General features: G+C 47.1%; 2 protein-coding genes across 7 annotated transcripts in view; both read right to left on the bottom strand.

Annotated features, from left to right (window-relative positions):
* The window catches only part of SEPTIN3 (septin 3), a 429,247-nt gene that overhangs the window by 332,341 nt on the left and 86,364 nt on the right, over positions 1-10,542 (bottom strand). The gene's annotated exons all lie outside the window — the stretch shown is intronic.
* Positions 4,235-10,542, bottom strand: part of XRCC6 (X-ray repair cross complementing 6) — a 38,615-nt gene continuing 32,307 nt past the window's right edge. The window contains exons 12-13 of the mRNA XM_023221870.2: positions 6,838-6,951; positions 4,235-4,654 (exon numbers count right to left, since the gene is read on the bottom strand). Of these exons, the coding sequence (XP_023077638.1) occupies positions 4,461-4,654; positions 6,838-6,951 (308 nt within the window). The 3' untranslated portion in view covers positions 4,235-4,460. The remainder of the gene's footprint in view (positions 4,655-6,837; positions 6,952-10,542) is intronic.

Raw genomic sequence — 10,542 nt, 5'->3', positions numbered from 1 at the left:
TATGTTTAGATGCACAGATGCCATTGTGTTACAATTGCCTACAGTATTCAGTAACATACAGTACCGGTTTCTAGCCTAGGTGTATGTATAGTAGGCTATTCCATCTAGGGTTTTTGTTTGTTTGTTTGAGACAGTCTCGCCCTGTCGCCCAGGCTGGAGTGCAGTGGTGTAATCTCAGCTCACTGCAACCTCCGCCTCCTGGGTTCAAGCGATTCTCCTGCCTCAGCTTCCTGAGTAGCTGAAATTACAGGAGCACGACACCACACTCAGCTAATTTTTGTATTCTTAGTAGAGACAGGGTTTCCCCATATTGGTCAGGATGGTCTCGATCTCCTGACCTCTTGATCCGCCCACCTTGGCCTCCCAAAGTGCTGGGATTACAGGTGTGAGCCACCACACCCAGCCGGTTTTTTTAAGTATACTCTATGGTGTTTACACAGTGATGAAACTCTCTAACAATGCATTTTTCAGAACTTATCTCTGTCATTAAATAACACATTAATTCTTTTTTTTTTTTTTTTTTAAAGACAGTCTGGCTCTGTCACCAAGGTTGGAATGCAGTGGAGCAATCAATCTCAGCTCACTGCAACCTCCGCCTCCCGGGTTTAAATGATTCTCCTTCCTCAGCCTCCTGAGTAGCTGGGATTACAGACACACGCCACCATGCCCAGCTAACTTGTGTACTTTTAGTAGAGATGGGGTTTTACCATGTTGGCCAGGCTGGTCTGGAACTCCTGACCTCAGGTGATCCGCCCTCCTCAGCCTCCCAAACTGGTGGGATTACAGGCATGAGCCACCACGCCCGGCCTCTTCTGGTTTTCAATAAGACATTAAAACAAGACATTACATAAGGGGAAACGCTGAGCGGTAAAAGGCTCATCTTCCCACGTAACCGCAGCTTTCGATGAGTGCCATTCCAGACGTTCCCTCTGCACCTGGCCTAGAAGTAAACAGACATATGTGCATCCGTGTGTTTGTTTCACTTTTGGCCAAACGGATTCGTGTTCTCGAGCTGCTGCGGCAGCCAGAGGGTTACCCAGGTGCAGCTGAGTTTAGCCCGCTAGACCCTCCCGCTTATGGCTCCCAGGTCCGGGAACCCGGCCCACCTCCTCCGTGGCGCGCATGCGCAGGCTCAGGTCGGCGCTCCGCGCCGGCTATATCGCTACCTGGCGGATGGAAGCCCGATGGCCGCGGTAGAAGCCAAGCGCCACACGGCACTCCATGCGGATACCCAAATCCGAGGATGCCCAAGTCCCTGATGTAACATGACGCAGTATTTGCATATGAGTTACGCACGGCCTCCCGGATACTTTAAATAATACTCTAGATAATTTACGATACCTAATAAAATGTAAATGCTATGTAAATAATTGTCATACTGTATTATTTATGGAATAATGACAATTTTGTTGTTGAGACGGAGTCTCGCTCTGTCGCCCAGATTGGAGTGCAGTGGCGTGATCTCGGCTCACTGTAACCTCCTTCTCCCGGGTTCAAGTGATTCTCCTGCCTCAGCCTCCCGAGTAGCTGGGATTACAGGCTCCCACCGCACACAGCTAATTTTTTTTATTTTTAGTAATAGAGACGGGGTTTCACCATGTTGGCCAGGCTGCTCTTGAACTCCTGACCTCAGGTGATCCGCCCTCCTCGGCCTCCCAAAGTGCTGGGATTACAGGTGTGAGCCACCGCGCCTGGCCGGCTAATGACAAAATTAGTCTGGCCAGGCACAGTGGCTCACACAGTGGCAGGTCACCTAAGGTCAAGGCTCACACAGTGGCAGGTCACCTAAGGTCAAGACTTCAAGAGCAGCCTGGCTAACACGGAGAAACCCCGTCTCTACTAAAAATAAAAAACTAGCCCGGCGCAATGGTGTGTGCCTGTAATCCCAGTACTGGGGAGGCTGAGGCAGGAGAATCGTGTGAACCCAGGAGGCAGATGTTGCAGGGAGCCAAGATTGTGCCACTGCACTCCAGCCAAGAGTACAGATGCAGCCATTCATTTTTTTTCCCCAAGTTTTATTTATTTATTTATTTATTTGTTTATTTATTTATTTAAAGACAGAGTTTCACTGTGTTACCCAGGCTGGAGTGCAATGGCGCGATCTCGGCTCACTACAACCTCCGCCTCCCAGATTCAAGCGATTCTCCTGCCTTAGCCTTCCGAGTAGCTGGGATTACAGGTGCACGCCATCATGCTCGGCTAATTTTTTGTATTTTTAGTAGAGATGGGGTTTCACCATGCTGGCCAGGCTGGTCTCAAACTCCTGACCTCGTCATCCGCCTGCCTTGGCCTCCTAGTGTTGGGATTACAGGCATGAGCCAGCATGCCTGGTCCCCAAATATTTTTGATCCACGTAGGTTAAATCCATGGATGTGCAGCCTGCAGATGCAGAAGGCCAACTGTACCTAGAGTGCCATGTTCTTTTATGTATTTTCTCATTTTCATCATGTGATGTTATTATAAGAACATGGAAGCTTAGACTCAAAAATGCCTCATAAACTGCCCAAGGTCACTTGTATATATGATGGCACTAAAACGTAAATTTGCTAAATCAGCCTCGTGAGCTTCCAAAGGCCTAACCAATTGCACTGGAACATGGTATTTCTTCTCTCCTGGGTGGGGGTTTCAGCAGGCAGAGAAGGCATCATTCATTTACAGAGAAATATCACTCTGCTGCTATTTAGCACAGACCTCGGGTGATTTGTCTAACATCCACATAGCTACCTGGCTCTGGTAGGTGTTTGACCCCTGAACTCTCATTCCCTCCATTTTGGAAGAGGCAACGGAGCATAGGCTTGGGAATAGTGTGCACAGCAAAGCCAGCCTGGGGCTCACTCCAGGGCTGCTCTTCACTAGCTCCAGCATCCAGGGTTGGATACCAAGGGCTCAGTGGGGCTACTCCCGAGTGGGGCTACTCCTTATCCTCCTATTGCAGGCTGTGACTAGTGTGATTCCAATCTACCTTGGTATATTAACCCCCTGTAGAATCCAGTTTCCAAACTGCTCCATTTAAGGGCAATGGTCCAATTTCTCAACAATTTCTAAGCATCTAATGGGAGAATTATCTTCCCCTCTTGCCCATACACGTAAGGAAATACAAAAAAAATACAGTATCTCCTTTCAAACAAAAACAAAAGCAAAAACAGGTTAAAAAAAAAAAAAAAGGCCGGGCACGGTGGCTCAAGCCTGTAATCCCAGCACTTTGGGAGGCCGAGACGGGCGGATCACGAGGTCAGGAGATCAAGACCATCCTGGCTAACACGGTGAAACCCCGTCTCTACTAAAAAATACAAAAAAAACTACCTGGGCGAGGTGGCGGGCGCCTGTAGTCCTGGCTACTTGGGAGGCTGAGGCAGGAGAATGGCGTAAACCCAGGAGACAGAGCTTGCAGTGAGCTGAGATCTGGCCACTGCATCCAGCCTGGGCGACAGAGTGAGACTCTGTCTCAAAAAAAAAAAAAAAAAACCTATAAAGCTTTGAGCCAAGAATCCAAAGCTGAGAATCTCTTAAGAGGAGTAATCTGGCACCTCCTACACTCTCTTCCTCGAAGTGCTGCTCATCCTAGTCCTGAAGGACACAGGACCTGCAAACCCTTACTCACATCCTAAAAGCAGATCAACAATTCCAGATGCTCTCCTTCCTTCCTTCAGGATAATTCTTCAGAAGACAGGGAGAACAGAGCAGGGATGTAGAGGAAAAAAAGGTAAAAGACACTCCTGTCCTCCTCCCCTTCCTTAAATATTAGGACCTTTCCTCATCTTCTTGAACTTCCTACAGCTCCCCCGAAACACAAGAGGAATAACTCTTCATTTCACTTATTCTGGAACCCAAATTCTCATGGCAACAGAAAATGGGTATATTTTTGCAAGACTTAATGTCGCATTAAGAGGAATGCAATGAGAGGGAGTTGCTGTTTACTCAGGAACCAAATGGCCCCAGAACTAAAAGTGTTACCTTCTTACTGCTTCAGAAATCTGATTACACCTTAACATGACACATTTAAAGAAAAACAGGCTAGAGGACGGGATAAGAATATAATCCTGCTAGGGCTTCTTATTTCCAAAATACCTTCACCTGCCCTGACCCGTCACTCTCACCCTCCCTGCTGATACTTGTTTTGTTTCCATTGTGGTGATGAGTGTTCCCAAGGAAAGAGAAAATTAAGCTAAGTGACGGCCAGTGAGTTTTGGATGCAAGGCATACACACCTTTCTCCTTCACACGGAAGAACGGTATATAGTACAAACTTAGGGCTCTTTATTCAGGCAGTAAAGTAAGGAACAGCAAAGTGGGAGGGCTACACCATCACCATGGCAACAGAAAGCCTCAAAAACATAAAGCCCCTCAACTTATGTCAGGTAGACTCTTCCTAGCTCAGGAGAAACACATTTTAACTGGCTAAGGACAAGGCCAGGCAGCCTGGCCACACTGTGGAAGGGCAGCTGGACGCACGGTGTCTGGTCAGTCCTGGAAGTGCTTGGTGAGGGCTTCCAGCAGCTCCTGCTTCTTCAGCCCACTCTTCAGCCCGTAAGCCCGGCAGGCTTCTTTCAGCATGGGCACAGTGAACTTGCCCAGCGTGCCCTTGCTGATGTGGGTCTTCAGCTCCTCTTCTGAATACTCTACCTTGGGCCTTTTGCTTCCAGAACCATCATTATCTGGGGGAAAAGGTCAGAAGGGAGTGACTGGAAATGCTACAAGTGGCATCCCGCTACATGGCACGGGGGCCCTCATATAATCTGGGCTGCAATTAACCATAAAGCTGTGATGCCAGCCTAGGACACCATGGGGAAGACTTATCTCGATAAGGCAGCTTCATTTAAAGTGCAAAATAAAACACAGATCTCACCTAGGAGGAAATTACAAGTAGTGTGAATGCCATCAGTTTACCCATCAAAAAGAATGCCATCAAAACTGTTGCTCACTCTGGGTAAGTCATTCCTTCCTTCCTTCGAAAACCTTTTACAGGTTCATGACCAGCCTTGGTAATATAGTGAGACCCTGGCTCTACAAGAAATAAAATCAACCAGCCATGGTGGTGTGCACCTGCAGTCTCAGCTACTCAGGAGGCTGAGGCTGGAGGATCACTCAAGCCCAGGAGGTTGAGGCTACAGTGAACTGTGACTGAGTCACTGGATTCCAGCCTGGGTGACTGAGCAAGACTGTCTTAAAAAAAAAAAAAAAGGACATAACTTCTGTGTCATTTTTGAGACGGTGTCTCGCTCTTATCACCAAGGCTGGAGTGCAATGGCATGGTCTCACTCACTGCAACCTCTGCCTCCCGGGTTCAAGGGATTTTCCTGCCTCAGCCTCTCGGGCAGTTGGGACTACAGGCACCCACCACCACATCTGGCCAATTTTTGTATTTTTAGTAGAGATGAGGTTTCACTACGTTGGCCAGGCTGGTCTCGAACTCCTGACTTCATGATCCACCCACCTCGGCCTCCCAAAGTGCTGGGATTACAGGTGTGAGCCACCGCACCTGGCCAACTTCTGTATCATTTTTATTGTAAATTTAAAAAATTAAGCCCTGGAAGGGTGAGAGTACAGGAAAACATTCTCACTCCTTCTTGGATAGAGGGTAAATCTATCACTGTTTTGGAAGCAATTCACTGCAAGAAAGTATCCTGTGGATCTATTCACACAAGTACACAATGGAAAAGCATGTTCACTGCAGCATATCCACCTGTCAATACAGGTCTGGTTAAATAACCTGGTATATCTATCCAATGAACTACTCTGCAGCCTCATTTTTTAAAAAATGAGATAGGTAAGTGCGGATATAAGTAACTGTGCAACATATATAGCTGAGTATCAAAAATAGCAAACTAGAAAACAATGTGATTATTATTCCATTTTGTGCTGAAATATGTATGCTGGTATGTATAAATACGTATGGTTGTATAGACAGTTCTTTTCTAAAATTTTTTCATTTTTAATTTTTGTGGGTACATAGTAGGTATATATATTTGTGGGGTACATGAGGTATTTTGATACAGGCATGCAATGTGAAATAATCACATCAGCATAAATAGGGTATCCATCCCATCAAGCATTTGTCTTTTATGTTACAAACATTCCAATTACATTCCTTTAGTTATTTTTAAATGTACAATTAAATTACTGACTCTAGTCACTCTGTTGTACTACCAAATAGATCTTAATCATTCTATTTTAACCATCCCCACCAACCCCCCAATGCCCCACTACCCACTACCCTTCTCAGCCTCTGGTAACCATCCTTCTATGCTCTATCTCCATGAATTCAATTGTTTTGATTTTTAGATTCCACAAATAAGTGAGAACATGCAAATATCTGTCTTTCTGAGCCTGGCTTACTTAACATATTATTGCAAATGACAGGATCTCATTCTTTTTTATGGCTGAATAGTACTCCACTGTGTATGTGTACCACATTTTCTTTATCCAGTCATCTGCTGATACACACAGGTTGCTTCTAAATCTTGACTACTGTGAATGGTGCTGCAGTAAACATGGGAGTGCACATCTCTCTCTGATACACTGATTTCCTTTCTTTTGGATATATACTGGATCGTATGGCATGCTGGATCATATGGTAGCTCTACTTTTTACGTTCTGAGGAAACTCCAAACTCCTCTCCATAATAGTGGCTGTACTAATTTACATTCCCACCAACACTGTGTGAGGGCTCCCTTTTCTCCACATCCTTGCCAGCATTTGTTATTGCCTGTTTTTTGGATAAAAGTCATTTTAAGTAGTGTGTGAATAGATATTTCTGAAAGGATACTGCCCACTGTGATAAGACCATCATAAAAGCAATTTTTTAAAATAGCCCACATGTCCACATTCAGCTCCTCACCGTGTTTTCTCTTGGTAACTTTCCCTTCAGGATTGTAATCTGGTGGGTAAACAAGCTCCTTAAACTCATCCACCAAGGAGCCCAGTCTTTTATTCATTGCTTCAACCTTGGGCACTAGAAAATCAAAACACAGAAGAGTAGCCTGGTGAGTCACGAGCCCCAGCTTGCTGTCCAGTTCCAACTCTCTAAGAACCAGAAGACAGAGCACCTAACTGCTGGGGTGGGAGGGGTCTAAGGAAAGGTCTTTCCAGCATTTACCAAGTACCTTCCAACACCTGCATTTACTGTAATCACACATACTACCGCCAGGCACTGTTGTAAATGCTTTAAATTTACTCTATTTACTCCTTCTAACAACCTATAGGATAGGTAAATTTGTCCCCAGTTTTTATTTTTTTTGAGACGGAGTCTCACTCTGTCACCCAGGCTCAAGTGCAGTGGCGTGATCTCGGCTCACTGCAAGCTCCGCCTCCCGGGTTCACGCCATTCTCCTGCCTCAGCCTCCTGAGTAGCTGGGACAATAGGCACCCGCCACCACGCCCGGCTAATTTTTTTGTATTTTTAGTAGAGACGGGGTTTCACTCTTCACAGCCCAGTGAGAGTGAGGAGGTGGATAAAAACGATGCAGTGGAGTTGGGCAAGAAGCGACCATACAGGCACACTGTAACACAGGAGGGATGGTGAAAGATAAGCAGCAGAAGGCATCGGGTGACAAACAGTAGGTGACATATAGCTGTGGAAGGTAGGGTGTTAAGGACAGGGCCAGTAGAGAGGTGGGAAAGATGGGCATGGTGAGGTCATAGAAGCTTGAATGCCTGCCAAGGAATCAGGCCTTATCCAAAGAACCCCCCGATAGCTGCGTGGAGGGTGAACTGAAAGAGGGTAAGAGAGACAGGTGAAGTGGGGTGTGGGTCAGAGGACCCATAAACGTAAGAAGTGACAGAACTGGCAGGACTTACTGATACAATAGGATTTATTGTTTAACTGAAATTACAGAGCTGGATACCAGAACGTAAGAAAAACAGGAGTGGGATGGGGAGATGACTTGGCTGAAACAGGGGGAGCAAGTATGACAGGAAAAGGTAACTTTGGAGGAAAGATCGTATTTTTGTTTCCTTTTTTGTTAGCTTACAACTGTATGGTTAAATCAAGCTTCTGACATGAGCTGTGTCACATTAAGGGCAAGGGTGATGAGATGGGCAGCTCACATGCCCATATTTGCCAAGCACGGAGGGGAGCTGTTGCTGGTGTAACTAGAAGATGGCACAATGCTGGAGCCCAACTGTGCTCCTGCTGCATCAGAAGCCTCCTGTTCCACATCATGGGAACCTCTGCAAGAGCACTGGCTCCCAACCTGGGAATCATCTATAGAGTTTTAAAAGTACTGAGAGGCCGGGCACAGTGGCTCATGCCTATAATCCCAGCACTTTGGGAGGCTGAGGCAGGTGGATCACCTAAGGTCAGAAGTTCGAGATGAGCCTGGCCAATATGGTGAAACCCCATCTCTACTAAAAAATACAAAAAATAGCCAGGCATGGTGGCGGGCAACTGTAATCCCAGCTACTTGGGAGGCTGAGGCAGGAGAATTGCCTGAGCCTGGGAGGCGAAGGTTTCAATGAGTTGAGATCCCATCACTGCACTTCAGCCTGGGAGACAGAGTGAGAACCTGTCTCAAATAAATTAATTAATTAATTAATTAATTAATGCACTGAGGTCCAGCCGATGCTCAGTACTAAAAATAAAAAGTACTGAGCACAGTGGCTTATGCCTGTAATCCCAGCACTTCGGGAGGCCGAGACAGGTGGATCACTTGAGGTCAGGAGTTTGACACCAGCCTGGCCAACATGGCGAAACCCAATTGCTAATAAAAACACAAAATAGGCCAGGCACTGTGGCTCCTGCTTGTAATCCCAGCACTCTGGGAGGCCAAGGCGGGTGGATCACGAGGTCAGGAGATCGAGACCATCCTGGCTAACACAGTGAAACCCCGTCTCTACTAAAACTACAAAAAATTAGCCGGGCGTGGTGGTGGGCACCTGTAGTCCCAGCTACTCGGGAGGCTGAGGCAGGAGAATGGTGGGAACCCGGGAGGCGGAGCTTGCAGTGAGCCGAGATTGCACCACTGCACTCCAGTCTGGGCTACACAGCCAGACTCCGTGTCCAAAAAAAAAAAAATAGTAGTGGCATGTCTTAGAACCGCCTGGAAGACTTGTTAAAACACAAGTTTCTGGCCGGGCGCAGTGGCTCACACCTGTTACCCCAGCACTTTGGGAGGCCAAGACGCAAGACGGGCAGATAACAGAGTCAGGAGATCGAGATCCTCCTGGCTAACACGGTGAAACTCCGTCTCTACTAAAAATACAAAAAAATTAGCCGGGCGTGGTGGCAGGTGCCTGTAGTGCCAGCTACTCGGGAGGCTGAGGCAGGAGAATGGAGTGAACCCAGGAGGCGGAGCTTGCAGTGAGCTGATATCGTGCCACGGCACTCCAGCCTGGGCGACAGAGGGAGACTCCGTCTCAAAACAACAACAACAAAGAAAACCACAAGTTTCTGGGCACCAACCTGAGCATCAGATTCAATCAGCTTGGGAGAGGGCTCAATAATTTGCATTTCTCACAAATGCCCTGGTGACATTGAGGCTGCCAGTCCAGGGATCACGCTTTGAGAACTGCCAGTGTAACCTGCTGAGGGCAGCAGGGGAGAAGTGGAATGTGAGAGGAAGGTGGGGCTCAGTCACTCAGAGCAGCCCTGTGGAAGAAGGGAAGCAGGTCCAGGAAAGGAGTCGGAGGGTTTCCACCGGCACAGGATGAAAACCCTAGTGGTACAGTGTCACAAAGCTGAGAAGAGAGTGGGAAAACAACTTCCAGTCTTTAGTAAATATTAAAAAAGAAGCATATATTGGTGTTAGAGGGAAATATACAGGCATTTGATTAGAAAAGACTGAGGGATGTAAAAGAGGAAAGAGTCAAAGGTTCAGATGTTTGAGCAGAAGGATATCCAGGTCCTACAGTAGACACTGACCAGGTTGGTGGAGGTTCCAGCCAAGAGTTTAGAAGAAAGGACAGGGCTGGAGACCCGGCCATGACGTGGCAACTGAGGTTCTGGGAGTGGATAAGAAAACAAGAAGGCACAGAAGATAGGGCTGAGGATAGAAACCTGGGTCATTTAGGTTATAAGAAATAGAAGGGCAGGCTGGACACAGTGGCTTATGCTGTAATCCTAGCACTTTGGGAGGCTGAGGCAGGCAGATCAAGAAGTCAAGAGACAGAGACCATCCAGGCTAACAGGGTGAAACCCCATCTCTACTAAAAATACGAAAAAATCAGCCGAGCGTGGTGGCAGGCGCCCGTAGTCCCAGCTACTTGGGAGGCTGAGGCAGGAGAATGGTGTGAACCCAGGAAGCGGGGCTTGCAGTGAGTGGAGATCATGCCATTGTACTCCAGCCTGGGCGACAGAGCGAGACTCCGTCTCAGAAAAAAAAATTAGCTGGGTGCGGTGGCAAGCACCTGTAATCCCAGCCACTCAGGATGCTGATGCAGGAGAATTGCTTGAACCCAGGAGGCGGAGGTTGCAGTGAGCCGAGATCACACCACCGCCCTACAGCCTGGAAAACAGCAAGACTCTGTCTCAAAAAAAAAAAAAAAAAGAAAAGAAAATTAGGGCAGCCAAGCTAACTGTTTTGAAAATAAAAGTAGGGAGAGAAAA

This window comes from Piliocolobus tephrosceles, chromosome 19, assembly GCF_002776525.5.
Source record: "Piliocolobus tephrosceles isolate RC106 chromosome 19, ASM277652v3, whole genome shotgun sequence".
Lineage (NCBI taxonomy): Eukaryota > Metazoa > Chordata > Mammalia > Primates > Cercopithecidae > Piliocolobus > Piliocolobus tephrosceles.
The sequence above is the reverse complement of the archived record's forward strand: the minus strand, read 5'-3'. Positions and strand labels throughout refer to the sequence as shown.